This window comes from Serpula lacrymans, assembly GCF_000218685.1.
Source record: "Serpula lacrymans var. lacrymans S7.9 unplaced genomic scaffold SERLAscaffold_12, whole genome shotgun sequence".
Classification (NCBI taxonomy): domain Eukaryota; kingdom Fungi; phylum Basidiomycota; class Agaricomycetes; order Boletales; family Serpulaceae; genus Serpula; species Serpula lacrymans.
In genome coordinates this window covers 564,925-586,508 of record NW_006763301.1, presented here as the reverse complement: position 1 = coordinate 586,508, position 21,584 = coordinate 564,925, and the positions used below count along the sequence as shown (strand labels likewise).

The following is a 21,584-nucleotide window of genomic DNA, read 5'->3' as shown; positions in this document are numbered from 1 at the left end:
AGCAGAAGAACGCTTTCACTCCGAGAACAGATTAGCTTGGGAAATTTACTTCACATTCCCAGAAATAGAACCAATCAGAACCCGATACCACACCCCCTACCCAGACCATGACAACAGAAGCATATGGAGAGTGGCGAGGTCCGCGCGAAGAGCCGGACACACCAGAGATAGGAATGGGAGAATTGTCAGGTGCACTCCCACCTTTGGAACCACGAGCACCAACATCGAGGGAAGCTGGACTGGAACAGTACGTTCAGACCAGAATAGAACAGGAGCAGAGACGGCTCCACGACCTTTACGAAATGCAGCTGAAAGAGGCGAAAGAAGAAGTCGAAGAATTGCTAGCCAAGCTGAGGTTAGCTACGTCGAATTCTTCTACGTCCGCTCCCGCCGCATCCGCACCAACGCCACCCAATACGCAGCCAAGACGCGTAGACAGAACAAGAACGGCACTCCAGAAGCCTGAGAACTTCGATGGAGACCGAAAAAAGTACAAGGCTTTCCGCGAGGCCTTAATGCTAAACTACGAGGATGATGAAGAGTATTTCGCGGATGACAAGAGAAAGATCGCCTATGTGCTTTCTTTTATGACAGGAGGAGTAGCGGCTGCCTTCAGAACGGAGTGGATGGAGACAAAGATAGAAAAGAGGATGCGAGGAGAAGAACTCAAATCCACTTACGAAAGTTTTGAGTGGTTCGCCCACAAAATGGAGACTCGGTTCAAGAATGTTCACGAGCAACTCGCCGCGCGCAATGACATTATGATCTTGCGCCAAGGAAAGAACACGGCAGAGAAACATTTCGAACATTTTGAAGAACTGAGAAGAGAGGCTAACTACCTCCAAACAGCCAATGAGGACTTCCTCATTTCACTTTTACGTAGAAACATGAATGAACCCCTGGTCAATCAGGTGATATACGGCGGCCGAGAGCCAGCCAACTACGAAGAGTGGAAAAAGGAGTTGATTCGCATTGACTACTTGTGGCGCCACAGAGAGGCCGAGAAGGAGAGCTTCAGAAGCACGGAGAAAAAGAAGCAAGACGGAGGAGGAAAGACCGAACCAAAGGTCGAGAAAAAGAAGGACGGTAGCGGGTACCTTTATACCCAAGCCGGTGACCCGATGAAGGTCGATAAAGCGGAGTACCGACAGAAAGGGCTCTGCTACCGGTGCGGAGAAAAAGGACACCGATCCTTTGAATGCAAAAAAGAGGCGCACGCAAAACCTCAATTCAATGTTAGGGAGTTCTTGCAAAACATGAGTGCGGAAGAAAGAGCAAAGATCCTTCAGGGTTTTTGAAGAGGCCAGCGGTAACACATCAACCAGCTGTGCCTAAAGACAATAGTTTCTATAATAGTTTCTCTTCTTTATCGATCAAAGACTCCTGTTTGCCGTCTACCACATGTTGTACCGATCACGAAAATGAAATCGCATTAGCCAAAGACGCAGCAGATCTAAGATCAAAAGAAGAAAAAACTAAAAAAGATGTGAACCTGAATAGGGAACGGGTTAGAAAGATCCCAGATAAAGAGATTACGGCGCACTCAAAAGAGAAAAGCGCAGTAACTAAAAAAGAATTTGTGAAGGAAGTGACTCAATCGGGCAGCACTTCATTGGAAACAACAGAACCACAGAAAGCAGTGACTCAATTGGGAAGCACTGATGTAACTGATGGTTCAACCAGTTCCAAAGAGGTCAGGAACACCTCTAATAAAAACCTAGACCACAAAGAAAGAAAGAAACTGACAGCGGCATGGACGCCACTTTGGGTTGCTGAAAGATTACGAGACCAAAAAGAAGACAGATCCATTGGTATTCTCAACATCTGGACGCACAAAAAGAGAAGCAGAGAAGTCACAATAGAGACGATACAAGAGTTAAATGCATTGACGCTACACGATGCTGAACTCGCTCTATTAGAGTTACACACCCCAAAGAAATATATTAGGGGAACGCAAGGAAATCAGATGAACATTACTTGCAAACTCACAACTCTTGACACAAACCGATCAACGACGATCGAAGCTCTCTTAGATAGTGGATGCACAGGGAGCTGTATAGATTCAATGTTCGTAAAAGAACAAGGTTACGAGACAAAGAAAATACCGAGACCCATTCCAGTTTATAACGCTGATGGCACACTTAACAAAGATGGTGCTATCAAAGAATTTATAGAATTACGATTGAGCATAGAAGACCACGAAGAGAACATTCACTTTGCCGTAACAAGCTTAGGGAGTGGTCGCATGTTCCTTGGACATGAGTGGTTGACAAAGCACAATCCTACTATAGATTGGAAGAAGTCGGAGTTAAACTTTGATAGATGCCCGAAAGAATGCAAACGACAGGTTGACTTCCTTGATCCGGAAGAAGACCCTGACACATACTTTTCGGAAGTAGATCGCTCAGATGGGGATCAGCTGATCCAAGTGAATCTAATGAACTACGAAGATACTTCTATTGATGATCACTACTACCATATTAGGGCACAAGGCACAACAGCTCAGAAACTTGCCGAAGCCGCTGGTAAAGATCAGAAAGAAGGAGGATTCGAGAAGATAGTTCCAAAACACCTCCACGATTACAAAGACGTATTTGATAAGGAGTCATTTGATGCACTGCCAGAGAGACGCCAATGGGATCACGCCATAGAACTCATCCCAGGCGACCATACTCTGGACTGCAAATGTTATCCACTGGCTTTAGGAGAACAAGAACAATTAGATGCATTCATAAACGAAAATCTCGAATCAGGAAGAATCAGACCTTCCAAATCTCAATTTGCATCCCCGTTCTTCTTCATAAAAAAGAAAGATGGAAAACTTAGACCCGTCCAGGACTATCGGAGATTAAACAATATCACTATCAAAAATAGATATCCGCTACCCTTGATAAATGAACTTATAGACAAGCTCAGGGGCGCGAAATACTTTACGAAGTTAGATATCAGATGGGGATACAACAACATCCGAATCAAAGACGGAGACGAACACAAAGCAGCCTTCAGAACGAATAGGGGGCTCTTTGAACCATTAGTGATGTTCTTTGGACTCACGAACTCGCCAGCGACATTTCAAACCATGATGAATGCGCTATTCAAAGATTTGATTGATGACGGAGAAGTCGTAATATACCTCGACGACATCATGATTTTCACAAAAACAGTTGAAGAACACCGCGCAATGACGCGCAGAGTGTTAGATATCTTAAGGAAGAACAATCTTTACTTAAAACCAGAAAAATGCGATTTCGAAGAGACCTCAACAGAGTACTTATCATTTCAGAAAATGAAATCCGCATGGATCCGGTAAAAGTAAAAGGAATCATGGAATGGCCAGAATGCAAATCAAAAAAGGAAGTACAGGCATTCTTAGGTTTCGTAAACTTCTACAAAAGATTCATAGAAGGCTTTGGGTTGATCGCCAAGCCATTAACAAAATTGACCGGGAAAGTAGAGTTTGTGTGGGGACAGGAACAGATCGACACTTTTAATGGATTAAAAACCCGTGTCGGATCAACTCCCGTACTCGCCTTACCAACTGATGACGGCCAATTTAAGATAGAAGCTGATAGCAGCGATTATGCTATGGGGGCAATTCTTTCACAAATGCAAGACGGGAAATGGAAACCGATTGCATATCTCTCAAAAGCGTTAAACCCTACGGAACGCAATTATGAGATTTACGATAAAGAACTTCTCGCTATAATGACTGCGTTAGAAGAATGGAGGCATTATCTCGTTGATGCTAAAGAGGTGTTTGAGATCTGGACAGACCACCAGAATCTTCTCTACTACAAACAACCTCAAAAGCTCAACAGAAGACAAGCTAGATGGGTCATGGAATTGAGCAATTACCACTTTACGCTCCATCATATTCCAGGTACCAAACACATCAAAGCAGACCTTCTCTCGAGACGAGCAGATCATGAAAGGGGGGTGGATGACAACGAAGATGTAATCGTTCTAAAAGCAGAACACTTCAGAATGATGATTTCACACACAGAAAGACAACGCATGGCAGAGCAATCAGCCGATGCAGTGGAATTATACAAATGGATCTGTAAAAGAATGATGAACGTAGACGAAGTAGCGCGGAAGATGATAGAGAAAGGGGAAGACAGAGAAAAAGGCATATGGATGGAAGATGAGATGTTGATATTCAAAGGAAGGATCTATATTCCCAAAGACGGGAAATTACGAGAACACATCATAAAAGAAAACCATGACTCCACTGTAGCAGGACACCCCGGACAGTATAAAACCAAAGAATTGGTAACTAGATGGTATTGGTGGCCGTACATGGACAGAGACATCCGAAAATACGTAGAAGGCTGTGAAATGTGTCAACGCACAAAGATTAATCATCAAAAGAAAGCGGCACCGTTACACCCGAATGAAATCCCAACCAGACCATGGGAAATCATTACCACAGACCTGATCGGACCATTACCGGAATCTCTCGGTTACAATATGATACTCGTGGTAGTAGATCGATTCTCGAAGATGATCAAAGTCATGCCGACTTATGATAAAGTGACGTCAGAAGGAGTAGCCAGATTATTTAGAGACAACGTCTTTAGAAATCACGGCATACCAGAAAAGATCATTTCAGATAGAGGACCGCAATACGTCTCTAACTTCATGAAAGATCTCTATAAGCTCCTCGGGATAAAAGGAAATCCCTCGACCGCTTATCATCCTCAGACAGACAGACAGACAGAACGAATAAACCAAGAGATAGAACAGTATCTCAGAATATTCGTCAATCACAAACAAACAGACTGGGCCGAATGGTTACCACTAGCGGAATTTTCTTATAACAATAAGTCACACTCTGCAACTGGCTATAGCCCTTTCTTTTTAAATTCAGGACAACATCCGAAAGTCGCAAAAGGAATTAGAAGTACGGTAAAGACAGAAAGTGCGGAGGAGTTTGTAAAGAGGATGGAGGAAACAAGGAAGGAGGCAGAAAAATCGCTGGCAAAAGCAGCAGAAAATATGAAAAAACAATATGACAAAGGAAAGAGAGAGGCTATTGCATACCAAGAAGGAGACAAAGTATATGTTGAAGCGGAACATATAACCACCGATAGACCCGCAAAGAAACTTGACGATAAAAGACACGGACCTTTCCCCATTGAAAAGAAAATAGGCGAAGGAGCTTATAAATTAAAACTTCCTGGACGATGGAAGAACATACACCCGGTCTTTAATGAAAAATTACTCACACCCTTCAAAGAACCAGAGTTCGAAACTCAAAAGAAACCAAAAACCGCACCACCGGTGATAGTGGAAGGAATCAAAGAATATGAAGTAGAAGAGGTTCTAGACTCACGATTGAAACATGGGAAACTAGAATATTTGGTACATTGGAAAGACTTTCCAAAAGAGGATCGCACGTGGGAACCCGAATCTAACCTAACACACTCACCAAAACTCGTAAAACAGTTTCATGATAAAAACCCCAGTGCACCTCGAAGGATAGAATTTACTTTAAATTACCAACCATTCGAAAACCTCACCATTCCAACTCGTATTCGAAAATCCTTATATAACTGGGAAACCGGAAAGCTAGACTCTCACTTTCGGGACGAAAGTCCTAAGGAGAGGGTAATGTCACGATCGTATCCACATGACTCATCTTTTTTATCTAATCGTGAGATAGAGACTATTATCTCACCTAATCTAATCTCTCTTTGATCTTATCTTATCTAGTAATCACGTGACACATTAGTAATACTCATTACCAATCAGCCTCACGCATTACACATGTTACTTACCAATACGCTACGTCATACCTCACCGTAGCCTCATGCCTTCTTCTATATAACTAGCATAATAACCATGTACATACCCTAGTTGTAGATTTACTCTTATACTTGCTTGTCAGACACTTGTTGTGTGATTTAAGTCCTACGCTGCTCGGGTTACCGGCATACAGCTAGGGTCTTTACAGAAAAGGCATCACATGGTGCCATTGGTAGTCAGAGTGATGTGCCAGAGTGATCCTAGTTTCATTTACTGAAAGGCAGACCTGGTAGCCTATGGTAGGATCTGCATCTTTGCACTTTTCACTGGGTCTGATTAGCTGGAAAAAGCTAAAATTGAATAGTTTCAGCATATAAGGCTTGAATAAGCCAATGCCCGCAGTGAGTAGGATATTGACACCATCACGTGCACAAAGAATTTCAGGGCGCTATAGCCAAGTGGTTACGGCGACAGATTAGAAATCTGTTCCTCTTTGAGGGCGCAGGTTCAAATCCTGCTGGCGTCGCTCACATTGATCTAATTTTTCTATTTTTTATTGATATCATTCAGGTTAGTTGACCTGTACACCTTCCTCATATACAAGTAATTGTCTCTCGCGGCTAAAGTACTTTTTCTTTTTGAGGATCAGCCTGATGTTAGAAAACGCGAGTCGACAAAGACAAGCGTCGTACGAAGGGAAAGTATGGCGCAGGACACCATACTAGGAAAGTGTAGTGGTAGGATGGCCCGTGCGTTTTGATGGGGCAATTTACCCCCTTAGTTATACTTCCGTTCGAGTTTAAAAACCTTCGTAGCAACGATTGCCCCACCTCAGAGCTTCGCCCACGAAGTCTGAGGTGAGGATCTTATACCTTCCTTATTTTATGTGATATACTTACTCTGTACCTAGCATTTGGTTTATATTAGGTACGCGAATACATTCTCAGAGCTTCGCCCACGAAGTCTGAGCATTTGGTTTATATTAGATCTCTTTGAGGTTATGAGCCCTGCGAGTGAGACAACGCACCTTGAAAAAGACACCCTTGGGGTGCCAAAGCTCGAGCCGGATGGCTCGAACTGGTCGATGTACAAAACTCGCCTCGAATGGGCCCTTGCTGACCGAGACTGCGTCGAGCACCTCCATGGCACAGCAAAAAGGCCGATACCACTATCCCAGACCACTAGCCAGACTGCTGGCCAGGCCACAGCGACGACATCTCCTCCTGCAACAGTCAGCAAGGCTGATCAAGAAGCACTTGATGCCTGGCTAAAAAAGGAGTACCGCGCGCGAAATATATTAGGTCGCACCATACCTGATTCGACGCTGCGAAGGATCCTAAACAAACCCACCGTCGCCGACATGTGGGTCATGATCTGCCAAGAAAACGAGAACAAAACGGAGCTAGTTCAGTCCGAGCTAAGAGAAAGGTTGTCGAACCTACGCTGCACCGAGAAAGGAGACTTGCGCGCACATTTGGACAAGATTCGCGCGCTATGGGAACAGCTCAGCGCAGCAGGAGTCCAACTAGCAGACAAAGAACTCACCTCCAGCATCATCATGTCTTTGCCGCACTCATACGCCACCTACGTGTCGCACCTGTCAGCGTCTGCCCATATGTCAAAGCAGACCTTGGACCCAGAGACACTGATCTCGTACCTTCTCCAAGAATACGACCGACAGACCATATTCAGAAAACGCCCGACAGCGAAATCAGAGGACATCGCTATGTCAGCCACCGGAGGACAAGGATCGTCCAAACGTGGAAGTCGAGGCGGAAGAGGTCGCTACAAGAAAGGAAAATCATCTGGCGGCAGAGACGACAAGGATACCAGCGAGCTTGAATGCTGGAACTGCGGTGGAAAGGGACACAGGTCACACCAGTGTCCCAGTGAGAAGCGTGAGCGCTCCACAAAGAATGAGTCAAAAGGGGACTCACCAGGAGACAAGAAAGAAGAGGGGCAAACGGGCGATGCAAAGGGAAAGAAGCCTGAAAAGGCAAACCTTGCTGTCCACGTCCAATGCGACAGCGCGAGCCTATCAGATTTTGAAGAAGAAGGCGCGTGGAGCGCCCTCACTCACCAACTCGCCATGAACGCGAAGCCAAAGAGTCCCATTGAAATCTATGACTCCGGCGCTACGAGCCACTTCACCCCCCATCAACACCTCCTACTCAATTACCGCACGATTGCACCTTACCCTATAAGCGTGGCAAACCAAGACTCCTTCTCTGCTGTAGGAACAGGGGATATGATGATTAGTGTCCCCAACGGCGCCCATAAAGACACGCAAGTGCGCCTGAGAGACGTGTTATACGCACCAAATTTAGCCTATACCCTAGTTTCCATAGGCTGTATGGATAAGGCAGGCTACAAGGCCGTCTTTGCGAAAAGCGAATGCGTTATCTATGACCCGAGAGGAAAAATAAGAGGACGCATACCTAAAGTAGGTGGTGTGTACCAGTCGCGAGGCACAAATCTTCGCCACGAAAGCGCCAATGCAGCTGTCGAGCGCATATCTGCCACTGAACTCCACAAGCGCCTTGGCCATATAGCCATTGATGCAGCAAAGCGCATGGTGTCGAAGGGCTTGATCCATGGGGTAGAACTCCTGGAGGATAGGGAAACAGACACTTTCTGTGAAACTTGTGTCCGCGCCAAGGGCAAGCGCGAGGCAATCCCTAAAGTGAAACTGGGTGAGCGTGCACAGGAATATGGCCAGGAGATCCACACCGACCTATGGGGACCTGCACCAGTCGAAACGCTGGGTGGAAAACGGTACTATGTTGCCTTTACGGATGATAAGACACGCGAAACACATGTTTATCTACTGCGCGATAAATCCGACACTTTCCGTCAATTCCAAATGTATGAGGCCTGGGTCCGCAACCACATGAATGCAGCAATCAAAGTCTTACATAGCGACAGGGGTGGCGAATATATGAGCAATGCGTTTAGTGACTATCTGAAAGATAGAGGAATTATGAGGAAACTCACAGTGCATGACACCCCCGAACAGAACGGTGTTGCAGAGCGCGTGAACCGTACCCTACTCGAAAAAGTACGCGCCCTCTTACTTAGCAGTGGCCTGCCGAAATTCCTGTGGGGGGAAGCCATCAAACATGCATGTTGGTTGAAGAACCGCACCTCCACCAAGGCACTAGACAACATGACGCCGTTTGAAGCGACACATGGTGTCAAGCCGGATCTTGCTGGCCTACACGAATGGGGCTGCAATGTACTCGTGCACGATGCAACTGGCTCAAAGCTTGAGAGCCGAGCTAGGAGGGGTCACTGGGTCGGTTTTGATACCGAAAGTCTCGGACACCGCATCTATTGGCCAGAGAATCATTCAGTCACTGTTGAGCGCTCAGTGCATTTTGACGTCGCGAATGTACCTGTAGATGCTGACAACGAACCTCCCTTTGGGCTTGAGGGGGAGCATGATGTCCTGGACCAAGCGCCAAAGGAGAGTGACATTGTAGAACTTAGTGATCACATACCTCATCCCGATTCACCCAATCCCCAAGCAATCCCTGACCCACTATACCCTCAGGATCAAGATCAAGCTGATCCTGATCCCATCCTACCAGCTCCGGTTCTTCCACCTCCACCTATAGTTGCTCCGCGTCGAAGTACCCGCATTCGCCAGCCAACCCAATATGTTCGCGACCTCCTACAAGGAAAAGGATCAGTATCTGGAAATAATGGACCCACCTTACCCAAAGGCATCCAACTGAACGTCGACGATCCGGATGGGAGAGATGAGGAGGAGAGAGATAATGAAGCACTAAGGGATCTCGCCCAAAATGTAGCCATGGTGGCACGCATGGCAGATCTCGAAGGCGTTGAACCCAGAACTATTGAAGAAGCCCGAAAGCGCCCAGACTGGCCAAAATGGGAAGAAGCGATCAATGAGGAATTGAACAGGCTTCGAGTAGCAAGAACATGGACTTACATTGAGAAACCCAAAGATGCGAACATCGTAGGGAGTAAATGGGTGTTCAAGCTAAAGAAAACAGCGTCAGGATCCATCGATAAGTACAAGGCAAGGCTTGTAGCACAAGGCTACAGCCAAGTGGAAGGAATAGACTATTTCGACACATTTGCCCCCGTTGCAAAGATGGCATCGCTACGAATCATCTTAGCGATGGCTGCTCGAAATGATTGGGAAACTCACCAGATGGATGTAAAAAGTGCATACCTAAACGGCGAACTAGAAGAAAACGAGGTCATCTACATGCGACAACCGCCTGGTTACAACGCACCTGGAAAAGAGACCCAAGTCCTGCGCCTAAACAAGACACTCTATGGCCTGAAGCAGGCCGGCCGCAGGTGGTATCAGACTCTATGCGACGGACTCCAGAAAATTGGTTTAATTCGCTGTGAAACAGACCATGCAGTTTTCCATAGGCGCAATGAAGGAGAGCTCACCATTATTGCAGTTCATGTAGACGACATGACTCTCGTCACACCATCAATGACTGAGATGAACCGTTTGAAATTTGACCTAGGAAAACTCTTCGAAGTTAGTGACCTGGGGGAGCTACATTGGATGTTAGGAATAGAAGTGAAAAGAGACAGAAGCACACGCACCTTATACATGTCACAACGCAGCTACCTCGACACTATTGTCAAACGCTTCAACCTAGAAGATGCAAAAACGTTAGCGATCCCAATGGTTGCTAGCACCTACCTGAGTAAAGACCAGAGCCCCAAGACGCCTGAAGACTACGCAGAAATGCGAAACATCCCATATCGAGAGGCCGTGGGATCACTGATGTATGCGGCGATTGGCACACGCCCCGATATCGCGCATGTTGTTGCAATTCTTTCTCGTTTTGTCGAGAACCCAGGTCCGGCCCATTGGGAGGCAGCAAAAAGGGTGATCCGGTACCTAAAAGGGAGCAGAGAGCTATGGTTAGCATACGGTCCGGATGAACAGCCACTTACCGGATACACCGATGCAGATGGGAGTATGAACGAGACCAGGCGAGCCATATCAGGCTATGCCATGATGCTTGATGGTGGCGCCGTCTCGTGGTACTCGAAGCAACAAGAAATTGTCGCGTTATCAACGACAGAGGCCGAGTATGTGGCTGCGACACATGCCACTAAGGAACTACTGTGGGCGAGGATGTTCATCAGCGAACTCTTCAATCAAGACTTACCACCAACCATCCTCCTGTGTGATAACCAATCAGCCATAGCACTTTCGAAGGACAGTCAATACCACGCGCGAACCAAACATATCGATGTTCGGTACCATTTCATTCGGCACGCCATTGAAGAAGGGAAGATCGAGATTACTTATTGCCCAACTGAAGAGATGACAGCCGACGTGCTCACCAAGTCCTTGCCCTCTGCAAAGGTGAAACATTTTGCGGCTGCGTTAGGCCTACGTACCGCTTGAGGGGGAGTGTTAGAAAACGCGAGTCGACAAAGACAAGCGTCGTACGAAGGGAAAGTATGGCGCAGGACACCATACTAGGAAAGTGTAGTGGTAGGATGGCCCGTGCGTTTTGATGGGGCAATTTACCCCCTTAGTTATACTTCCGTTCGAGTTTAAAAACCTTCGTAGCAACGATTGCCCCACCTCAGAGCTTCGCCCACGAAGTCTGAGGTGAGGATCTTATACCTTCCTTATTTTATGTGATATACTTACTCTGTACCTAGCATTTGGTTTATATTAGGTACGCGAATACATTCTCAGAGCTTCGCCCACGAAGTCTGAGCATTTGGTTTATATTAGATCTCTTTGACCTGAGCGTACAGTAGCTCCAAATGGCGCATTGTCATTCAAGCGCATTTTGATCCTCTTGCAACTCCTCTTGCCTGCTGTCCGCAATATATTAACGAACAGATTAATGAGGGAGGGATCTGTGCCAGTGAGTGCGCAGAGTAAAAACTACACGCTGGCTAACACTGCTGACACGCTCCACAGTTTTCAGCATATTTAGCCTGGGCGTAGGCTACGGTCGTAAACCGGCCTGTGCAAACTTCTTACAATATAATCACATTGAAGTTCATACTGCTACGTAGCGCGGCAAATACATTCCATACGCTTCCCTACTTTTCTCCAAGCTATGCCCTTTCCGTTCTGCTCATCCCTGCAGAACGTGCTCTACCCTACCTAAAAATGGTCGATGTACTCAGGCTGCCGATCGCATGATTGATTGGGCTGGGCATGATGTATACAGGGAATGGGGTGGTGCTAACCCCACTAGAGGTTATTACAATGAGACTCGCATTGCAAAACAATCTTCTTCGATCTACCTCTGTGTCCCGATACTGAATTAGCTAGAGAAGACCTTAGCAAAGGGAAGGGGCTTGCCAGGTTCGTTCCGCGGGTGAATATTCATCCGTGTGTGTGGTGCTGATGGTGCTTACGTTGCAGGTCGCGCGAGATGTCTTCTACAAAACTCTTCGACTGTCTGGAGCGAACGGTTGAGGACGCTTGATTGCGCTTTGGTATCATTTGGAGCGCTTCCGGGAATCATTGGACCACTGGCAGTCAGCATTCACCAAGTTTTGCGAGGTGAGCATGTAAACACATTATCTATACTGTGTCGTACATGGCTGTGTCATCGCTCTCGGGAATGGATACTCAAGGTTGCGCTCATCATTTTCATTCACACAATCTTCTACCACTTTCTCAGTCACGGTCTCACTCTAACACCACCATCATTCTTCTCCCCCAAGTTCACCCGTAAAACCAATTGCAGAGAAAATTAGCGAGAGTTGGCTATAGGTTGATACATGTTATACTCCAGCGATTGGTTCACGCTGGCGTCAAATCCATCAATCGGATGAAAGCTAAGGCGATGAGGCCGCCCACCACCACACCACCACATCGCATTCACAATAATAACATTATAACATTTGTAACGAGCGTTAAACGAGTCACAAGATGGCTGTCAAGGCGTCTTCCATGCTGATGAGTCCCATCATTCCCTAAATATAGTCCTCTCATATGTTGTGGCTGGCTCCCCGATTGCTGGTTCCATTCAATTTAATTCAATTTGTCGGATAGGTCCGTACCATCCATTACATGCATTACATAGAGTGTCAAGTACAGACTTCTATCTAACCATCTTTCATGTCAAAGAACTTCGACAAGAGATTCCCCAGTCATATCTCAGCAACCTGCACAACGGCATGAGGCGAATCGGTACTGTGTTGGCTTCCTATGAGGTGTTCCCAGATACCTGTCAAATGGATTCAGGCGCTGAGAAGCGCGTCAGTTTGATAGCAAAATGACCAAGTGACGCCCAAAAGTACTTTGGTCGGGCTTGTTCACTCTCCGGCAGGCGCTCAGATTCCTATGTCTCTGTTAGGGTGTAACATAAACGCGCAGAGGACATGCACTGTTCTGCAAGGTATAAAGGTGCAGCTCTTCGAGGTTAATGCTACAAAACAACTCCCCAGTTTCCACCACAGCGAACTACTCTTTAACAATGACCACCACACTCACTCCCGGCACCTATGTCATCAAGTGCGAAAACCCAGGCAATGATTTCATGCAGCTGAGCGGCACTGCTACCGGCTCTGCCATCTTCGCCTCCACCAGTACAAATACCACGGCCAACTTTGTGGGCGCTGTTGCTCGCAGCTCGTCGATTATGCGCTGACTTTGCTTTCCTCAGTGGAACGTCTTCCCAACCCTGAACAAAGGCTGGAACATCCAGTCCTACTTGACTGGCGATTTTGCTGCGGTTGTGAACGGCAACCTTGTCACCAGTTCCACGCCTTACAGCTGGACTATCGCCTCTCCCAATCCCACTACTGGATATGCCTACACGTACGCGCCGCCTTTCGTTGACTGGTGATGCAGATCAATAATTAGCTTGCCTACACTTTCCCCCTTCTAGTATTCAAGACACCGCGAGTGGGCTTGTCCTCGGCATAACCCTCAACGGTAGCCCTGTTACGGTGGGTACCGTTTTATTAACCGACTTGAAAACTCACCAATTGACGATATGTTGAAAGATCCACGTCGAGGCTTACGACCTTGTTGACAATAGGCAAGCTTGGTTCTTTGTCGCCACAGAAGTGACTCAGGCTGGTACTTCCACCTGAGATCTCGGGGAGTTTTGATATGGTGTGGCGGCAATGTTAGAATAGCTATCTTGGGAAAGTGTCCGTATATGTATGCCAATGCTGATCGTTACAAATTGAGCTAGTAAGTTTGACTACCTTAACGAGAAACAGAAGAAGACGATTGGTAGTGTTGGTATGATGGAAATGGTAGTGTGGATCGGAGAGTCGCGGTGCTATGTAGGTCCGCGAACGTTGTCCCAGCACCGGCACAAGCACCGTGAAAAGCAAGCTTGTGTTCACTATATCATCAGATCGGCATAAAAGTCTCGTCAATCCTCTCCACGATGGCAGCACCGCGATGAGTGCCTAGTCAAGGCAACCAGTACGCACCATAGGCCGCTGAGAATGAGGACGGACATTTGCTGTGCAACAAGGTGCTTCTAAAGATGAGCTGATGGACAGACGGCAAATAACCCACCTTTGTACCGAGTCGCTTCCAAGCAAGCAAAAGACGTCGAACATGATGATGCCACTCCTTCTGCAATTGTTCTACATTGCGTTGGCTTTTCCCATCGTTGGGAGTGTCTCTCGATGGAGGGCGAACTATAGTCCTAAACACACTCAGGTGGTCGTTGGTGCTGAAGATGGGCCGGAAATACCAGAGGATAGTGTGCAAAGTCAGGCTTTGCAAGTTCAGCCTGGTGCAACGTCCTTCATGGATATGATGCGAAAAGTGCGCACTAATGAGGTGTGTCTTGCGTCCTTCACTTTATATCTGCGCATATACTGACACTGCTTGAGTAGGGCTGGATTGGCTTTTACAAAGGAATCGGTTCGTGTTGTCGAGTACATAGTGATCCATTCAAAGGGTATGCTGATAAGCCCCTGACAGTGCCTTCCCTTGCTTTTGCAACCGTCATGACCATGGCTGGTTTGGATATGACTAGTTTTCTGGAATATCTTGAATGGCAACGCTGGGACACTCTTGGCTGTCTGTACATACTTCTGTTTGCCGCGATCAAAGTGATGATTTATGTGGTGGCTGCCGTAATTGAGAATCGGTATGTTTTGTCTGGTATACTACGCAACGCATCGATGCTTTAACTGGGATACAAACAGCGCAATAAACACTCGGTTTACCCTCCCTACATTCTCGCCTAGATACGCCCTCTTTGTTCTGCTAACCCCTGCGGAATGTGCCCGACCTCGGCTTCTCTTCGCTCCTGGCCTGATACTTGCACAAGCGCTGTCCATGGCTTACATTGTGACGGCGTTCGCGTTCCGTGGGTTCCTCGTTCGTCTTGTTGAGCTGCGCCAGCGCCAGTCTGGTGATACGGTATCGATTGTGCTGTTCATCGCACTGTATATTGTGACATTGGTTTGCGATACCATGATTCTAAGCCCGCTTGAGGTGGCCACTGTGCGACTTGCGTTGCAGAGGAGCACCAGTGAAGAACTGTCGCCAGTCGTTGTTCCGAGTGATGGGGCACCTGACAAGGCTGGCGATGAAGTGAAAGGTGGGCTTGCCAGGTTAGTTCTGCAGTTGACTTATATCACGCGAAGCTGATGGAGGCTGAGGGAGACACCCTACAGTGGACTTGGTGACTGTCTGAAGCGGATAGTTGAGGAAGAGGGGTGGGGAAGACTGTATCGGGGCTGGGCATTGACTAGTTTCTGGGGCAGGATGTAGTAGTATATTTTGTTGGAGGCGTGGGAATGGCGGGCCGTGCGGTGTGGCTGAGCCGAGCACATACGCCAGTGTGTAGAGGACTGTCAAAGAGTCAAAAACGTAAAAGCGACGTCCAAGAATTCATATTCTCTATTCAGACGCTGGTTCACTTCACAGGACTCATAGCAACCGAAACATGGTTCCCATAGTAGACGAAGTCGAGGATTTCCTCCAGTCTCTTGAGCATTACCTCCACAGTGTCTTCCCTGATCCCTCGCCTTTACTCCCAAACATACGTGAGGCTGTAAACAGGTTATGGATCGACCTCGCTCGCTTTGGCCCTCCAGGTATCCAGAACTTCCCTGACATTCATATGCCAAGCCTTGGTGCTTTCGAAGTTCCCCCACCACCCCCTCCTCCTCCACCAAAATCTCTCCTCGATAAGACTGGAGATTGGGCTGCCTCGCATCCATGGCTCTCTTCTGGGCTAATCGCCACTGCTCTGGGCGCTGGTTTGCTCGTTGGGTACAGTAAAGTCTACATCAAGTATGCAAACATGAGGCATGCACGGTTCGCTGCCACTTCCATAGATAGGAGACAGGTCGTCGGTCAGTCCACTTTCTTTGCCTTATCAGTGCTAGTGTTCTGTTTCGCATGTGCTTATCATACGTTCAGTTGTCCTCGGCGGTGACCACCCTCTCGGCCTGCCCCTTATCATGGACCTTGAGCAGAAAGGCTACATCGTTATCGTCAGTGTATCCAACCCAGACGTTGTTGACGAAATCGAGAGCAAAGGCCACGGTTATGTCCGTGCACTCGTCCTTGATCCTTACGAGGTATGTTATCTACGTCAAGCAAAACTAATTTCGCTAACGTATCCTATCTCTTATAGCCCGGAACCATCCCTATCTTCCTTCGTTCTCTTGCTTCCTCTTTATCTCGCCGTTTCCCCATCACAGCGGCTGGTGACCCACACGCTCCCTCTACCTCACATCCTCTCCTCCACTCCGTAGTCTCTCTCCTTACTCTCCCCACTCCCTCGATCCACACAAACCCCGCTCCACTCGAACAGCTCTCCCTCCGCTCAACTTATCTCCCCCATCTCTTCGCCACTCACGTCGCCCCCCTCCAAGCCATTCAAGCCATCCTTCCCCTCCTTCGCGCAGATGCATCCAGACCTCACGCCACAATCGACCGCAAATCCGTTATCATCTGTCTCCCAGCAGCAGACGCCCGTGTCGGCGTCCCTTTCTCATCTGTTCGTGCTATGAGCGCAGCTGCAACCCTTCGCGCTGCAGAAGTACTTCGACGTGAATCTGCGCTCGCTTTGTCCGCCAGTGCACGAGCAATCCGCATCGTTACCGTCGACGTTGGCACAGTCGGGCCTTCCCCCTCTGCACAGCAACAGCCTCACAGGCCGCTCCATGCCATGAGCGGCTGGACGCCGAGCGAGAAGACCACTTACGGCCCCGCATTCTCTGCACTCCTTGCTGAGGGTGCCTACGGTGTGCCGAGGTGTCCGACAGAAACGAGCGTGTTTGTAGACGCGATCATTCGTGTCGTAGGTATCGATAATAGGAGGGAAGGTCGCTCGCCCGTCATTGCTCTTGGCCTTGGAATCGTCGACAAGATCAGAGATTGGATCCGCGGAGACCGTTTCTCGGTCGGTGCAGGAGGTATGTCATTCAGTCTTTTGGCGATATTATATTTCGAGAGAGCACTAAATTCCATGTTAGCGGGTACATACGCATTTGCCTCTCACTTTCCTCCCGCGATTCTCGATGCCCTGCTCAACATCCCGAACCTCCTTATAGGACTGCGCAACCGTCTTTTGCCTGTCCCACCCCCTCTTGTTCAACCATATGCCCCTCCTGAACGCCCCTCGTCCTCGGCACTCATAGCTTCCACCGTCATACCTGCCAACATCCCTATCCAGGCCGAGGTGCTGCAAGCAAAAACTGCTCCCCCTCCTATTGTCTCTACTCCGGTTGCAGTTGCAAGCGAGCCCGAGCACGAAGAAGTCGTTCATAATTTCTCCGAAACAAGCTCAGAAGCAGACGTCGAAAGTAGTGCAGGGGATGTTGAAAGCAGCTGGGTGAGCTTGGGACCCCGCCCTGGGCAATCTGTCGCCTCTCTCGAGTGATGAAGTGATTAATCGATGTGATCCCAGCATGTTAAAGTTTCGCTCAAAGTATAAACGTGTATTACCGATTCTAGCGGACGTTGCTGTATCAATTTTGTTTCTGTTTACAATGGCCAGTGTAAAGCTAAATGTTAATAAATAACAGAGCTTGTTGTTTTAGCCCCTCTCAATCATATTTTGTTTCACATCGTGCATCTAAAAATCAGCCGCAGGGTTGGCCAAGAGGAGACAATCTACATACTAATGAACTACATTGCATCAAGACCCCTCGCGTGATAGCTTGACGCTTCCTATCAGAACTTCTGTGGTCGCCAATGGTCCCTCAAGCGTTTTGCGATGTCAGCCTCGGCAAGTGATAAATTGTTGGTCGGCGGTGTTCGCTGAATACGTTCTGCAGATGCCGAGATGCCAAGAAGCAATGCACGGCCCTGGAAAAATCGATGACCTCCGCTCGTTACGGTATCATGGGTATTTCTACTCTGTAAAGACGAACAGGAAGACGAAGGACGAGCCGCATAATCATGGCTTGAATAACTATCCATATTCTCAATGATCGCTGGTTGGTACTCGTTGACTTGTAGATCATCTTGATATTCATCCAGGAAAGGTTGGTCGACTACGCAGTTGTCTTCAAAGTAGCATTGTTCGTCGAATATGTCCTCTCCCTGGTTGCAATCAAAATCTTCGTGCATGGACTCGGAACGTTCTTGTATGGAGTAATCATCTAAGTGGCCTTGAGCAAGGTCCTGTAAACTATATGGGAATGCGTCCACCACCTGGTCAAAAGTACCTGGTTCTAACCACGTCGCGTCATGATCAAAGCTGTCCCTGGACATTGTAAACTGAGAATCCCTATAGACGTCACCGTCTAGCATGTTATAGGAACCGTGACCCCCATTTGATAGCGAATCATCCGCTTCATGCAAGTACAATGGTCCTGGGTTAAAATATGCTGGAAAATGGTCACTTTCGAGCGCCTGGGCACTGGGGAGTAGATGCCTGGATGGTGACTCGGGTTCGTGGTAAGGTTCGTAATCTCCGTCGCAGCTGCTGGTATCTGCTCCACCTGTAATCGCTAGTATTACATCCCTAGAAATGCCAGTGTCGACAATACCAAGGTCACGCGACGGATCCGAATCATTTATTACAGAGTAATCTGCATTTAAGTCAATCATCGCTCCAGAGTGTTTTCTGGACTTCGGATCGCCGTTAGACAAGCCATCAGAACCAGGAGCCATGACTTCATGTCGTTGGGCTGAACCAGAGACATATGTAGCCAAACCATCGATTTGTGTTTCATTGGGACGAGTAAAATGCTTTGAATGTGTTCTGTTGGTGGACGAGCCGTTAACATTGGGGATAGGTACTTGATGAGCTATAGAAATTTTCACTGCCTGAGGACCGACTTGTGAACCATGGTTTTCTCGAGTAAAATATTTGGAGGTGGTCGCCTTGATAGAAAAATCTTTCTGGTTAACGTTAAAGTGCTGACCTACCTGAGAAGCAGAGTGAGAAGGATGGAGTGACGACTCCTGGTCATGTTCGCGTATTCCACGGCAGCCGACCGGTAGCTTGTCTTCCGCTGAATGAGGCTCTAACAGCTCTCTAGAGACCCTACATTTGTCATGCATACGAACCAAAACATTGCTGGCTTTGTCTTCTGTAACGGGGGTATTGTCAATGTTGAACCAGCCTTTTGAACGAGTGTCGACGACAACAGAAGCTGCCCGTCCGTGGATGTTCGGGGTAGCTTGGATACTACCAGATGGTAGTGACTGGTTTTCCAGTTCTATATCCCATACCTCAGATTCCGCTGTTGGTTTCGTTTGAGGATTTACGATCTCGACTGAGCTACCTTGAGCTGATGCTGTAGCAGCCGCTGGCAGTAAATCTGTATCAACGACTTGCTTCGGTTTCCTTGCCTTTGAGACATTTGCATTTGTTATGCGAATTGGCTTGTATGGAGATGAACATCTAGAACTGGGAGCTGATGATGACGATATTGTTGATTTAGGCTTTGAAGTTTTGGGTCGTACAGCGCTATTGAGGAATACCTCTTCGGAAAATATATTGCATCTCTCTGTAAATTGCGATTATGTATCCACATGCAAAGATAGAGTAACTGAATAACTCACTAGCTGCATTTTCTTTGCCTACTATCGCTTTTGCTGAAGCCTTACCGCGCCCAAACACACCGACATTCATGGAAGGCTTGAGCTACGATGATGTAAATGGGAAGAAGCAGAGCAATGGGAACCAACGTACCGTGAGCCGGCTCTTGCCAATATTCTTTGCAGAGAATCCATGCATCAATGCCATGGCAGCGGTGACACTTGGTTTTTTCCCCTTCTTTCCCTTTGAACTGGGACCAGGTGTATGGTTAGAGACCTTATCCGGGCTGAGTTCAACGGGCTTCGTGATTGAACGCTTCAGACGCTTGCGCTCTCGACGTTCAGAAAGCCCTACAATTTTTAAAAAAAGCATTTGTTATACTCGCGCCGTTGATCTTCTGGTAGAAGCAAACACTTACGCGCAGCATGCTCGTCGTCAGACCCTGCAGAAGGGGAACGCTTTTTTTCCTTTTCTGTTCGTTTATTAGAAGAATCCTGAGCGAATCCGGTGCCTTCAGCAGGTTCCTTATCCACGGCACTCGCAGATTTTGAATTTGACGATTTAATCCGCGCTGGTTGTTTATGCGAATTTTTAGAAACTTTTGCTGAGGCGCGAGCTTGATGGCTAGGTTCTGTGCTGTCTTTTGTCTCCAACAGTGATGAAACTGTCGCATGTGCGAGGCGAGGCTTCAATAACGGTGTGTCGAATCCAAAATTCTTCAGGTGGGAGTCTTTCTTCTGTTCAGGGGTTCGACAATTCGAGCCATTATCAGAGAGGGGTAATGCAGGTGGACCCTCGGTAGCATAAGATCTTAAAAATGGCTGTTGGGATTGCAAGTAAGCCTGAATATAAAGCGTTTTGTCCATTATGGGGGTACATGTAGTTACAGATCAAGGTGTAGTAAGAGTAAGCTTGAATTTGGAAATCAAAACTCAGCTCAACTGCATGTGACTTGCCCCCATGATCCAAAAACTACCATTTAGATATGGGTCTTAAACGTATATCGATACTAAAAGGCGAGTACAAGCTCAGTCACAGTGAATATTAACATGAGTATGGTGTACGTTATATTCGCTGTTAGTAGTATGCGCTGATGAAGCTCTGCGCAGGTATTGCATTATGGCTTGTCCCCTCGCCCAAGCAAATTGATCTTCTGGAGCAAGTAATGACCATCCAGCCCACGCCTCTTAGTAAACCCCTCTCTTTGTCCTCCTATGTATCATTCACTCCCCACATCACGCTCGCCAGTATCCCCGGTTTTTCCATAACAGAAATCAGTGCCCTTCAAGGGAGTCTTGACTCTCTGCTCAAGGCGTCCGAGGCCCTTCATGTGCGCTTCAGAGCTCTCACAGTAGGCGGCCATTACTTCCGCTCTGTCTACCTAGCCATACATCCCACGTCTGAACTCGTCACATTACATGAACACATCTGTATCGCTCTTCGTAATGCAATGCAGTCCAATGTAAACCATGACGGTGTTCAGCCAAAAGCGCCTATGTTTCCCCATATGTCGTTGTGCTACATTGCGGATGAAGATGCAGAAGAACGTGAGAGGATGGCCATGGCTCTAAGGCACAGCGGGAAGATTGAGGAAACTGAGGGAAGTGTGAGACTTCGGTGTGAAGGGGGAGAGACGTTAGACGGATTCAACGGCGAAGATGTGTGGATCGTGAGATGTCAGGGACGCCCTGACGAGTGGGAAGTCTTGCAGAAGATACATTTGTCGGTCTAAAACAATGTAGACACACGCCCAACGAAACCGAACGAACAAAAAATAACTGTGGTAATTTGTATTGCAGCTAGACACTTGTACTGCTAATTGATATCGAATAAATCAGGAACTTGAATGACGAATGATAGTTGAGATATGGTGAA

The 21,584-nt window shown here is 47.5% G+C and overlaps 7 protein-coding genes across 7 annotated transcripts; 4 read left to right on the top strand and 3 right to left on the bottom strand.

Moving 5' to 3' along the window:
* Positions 1-7,828: 7,828 nt before the first annotated feature.
* On the bottom strand, positions 7,829-8,408 carry SERLADRAFT_398385 (uncharacterized protein; the record flags this gene model as incomplete). The annotated part of the gene is made up of 3 exons (XM_007321989.1): positions 7,829-7,976; positions 8,067-8,127; positions 8,187-8,408. 2 exons carry the CDS (start codon positions 8,320-8,322, stop codon positions 8,084-8,086), a joined length of 180 nt encoding a protein of 59 aa, XP_007322051.1.
* A 4,653-nt stretch (positions 8,409-13,061) lies between these two features.
* On the top strand, positions 13,062-14,021 carry SERLADRAFT_475809 (uncharacterized protein; the record flags this gene model as incomplete). The annotated part of the gene is given in 5 exon segments (XM_007321988.1): positions 13,062-13,182; positions 13,199-13,337; positions 13,392-13,546; positions 13,617-13,677; positions 13,735-14,021. 5 exon segments carry the CDS (start codon positions 13,070-13,072, stop codon positions 13,822-13,824), a joined length of 558 nt encoding a protein of 185 aa, XP_007322050.1.
* A 481-nt stretch (positions 14,022-14,502) lies between these two features.
* Positions 14,503-15,500, top strand: SERLADRAFT_475807 (uncharacterized protein; the record flags this gene model as incomplete). Its single annotated transcript, XM_007321987.1, has 4 exons — positions 14,503-14,533; positions 14,590-14,604; positions 14,677-14,846; positions 14,905-15,500. 4 exons carry the CDS (start codon positions 14,507-14,509, stop codon positions 15,350-15,352), a joined length of 660 nt encoding a protein of 219 aa, XP_007322049.1.
* Positions 15,501-15,650: 150 nt separating this feature from the next.
* Positions 15,651-17,597, top strand: SERLADRAFT_351552 (uncharacterized protein; the record flags this gene model as incomplete). The annotated part of the gene is made up of 4 exons (XM_007321986.1): positions 15,651-16,062; positions 16,130-16,290; positions 16,347-17,130; positions 17,191-17,597. The coding sequence occupies 4 exons, from the start codon at positions 15,651-15,653 to the stop codon at positions 17,595-17,597; spliced, it is 1,764 nt and encodes a 587-aa protein (XP_007322048.1).
* Positions 17,598-17,810: 213 nt separating this feature from the next.
* On the bottom strand, positions 17,811-18,324 carry SERLADRAFT_398379 (uncharacterized protein; the record flags this gene model as incomplete). Its single annotated transcript, XM_007321985.1, has 2 exons — positions 17,811-17,935; positions 17,995-18,324. 2 exons carry the CDS (start codon positions 18,287-18,289, stop codon positions 17,856-17,858), a joined length of 375 nt encoding a protein of 124 aa, XP_007322047.1.
* A 335-nt stretch (positions 18,325-18,659) lies between these two features.
* SERLADRAFT_475804 (uncharacterized protein) lies at positions 18,660-19,078 on the bottom strand (the record flags this gene model as incomplete). Its single annotated transcript, XM_007321984.1, has 1 exon — positions 18,660-19,078. The coding sequence occupies one exon, from the start codon at positions 18,949-18,951 to the stop codon at positions 18,769-18,771; it is 183 nt and encodes a 60-aa protein (XP_007322046.1).
* Positions 19,079-20,758: 1,680 nt separating this feature from the next.
* Positions 20,759-21,441, top strand: SERLADRAFT_410601 (uncharacterized protein; the record flags this gene model as incomplete). The annotated part of the gene is made up of 2 exons (XM_007321983.1): positions 20,759-20,792; positions 20,819-21,441. 2 exons carry the CDS (start codon positions 20,759-20,761, stop codon positions 21,439-21,441), a joined length of 657 nt encoding a protein of 218 aa, XP_007322045.1.
* Positions 21,442-21,584: the final 143 nt, after the last annotated feature.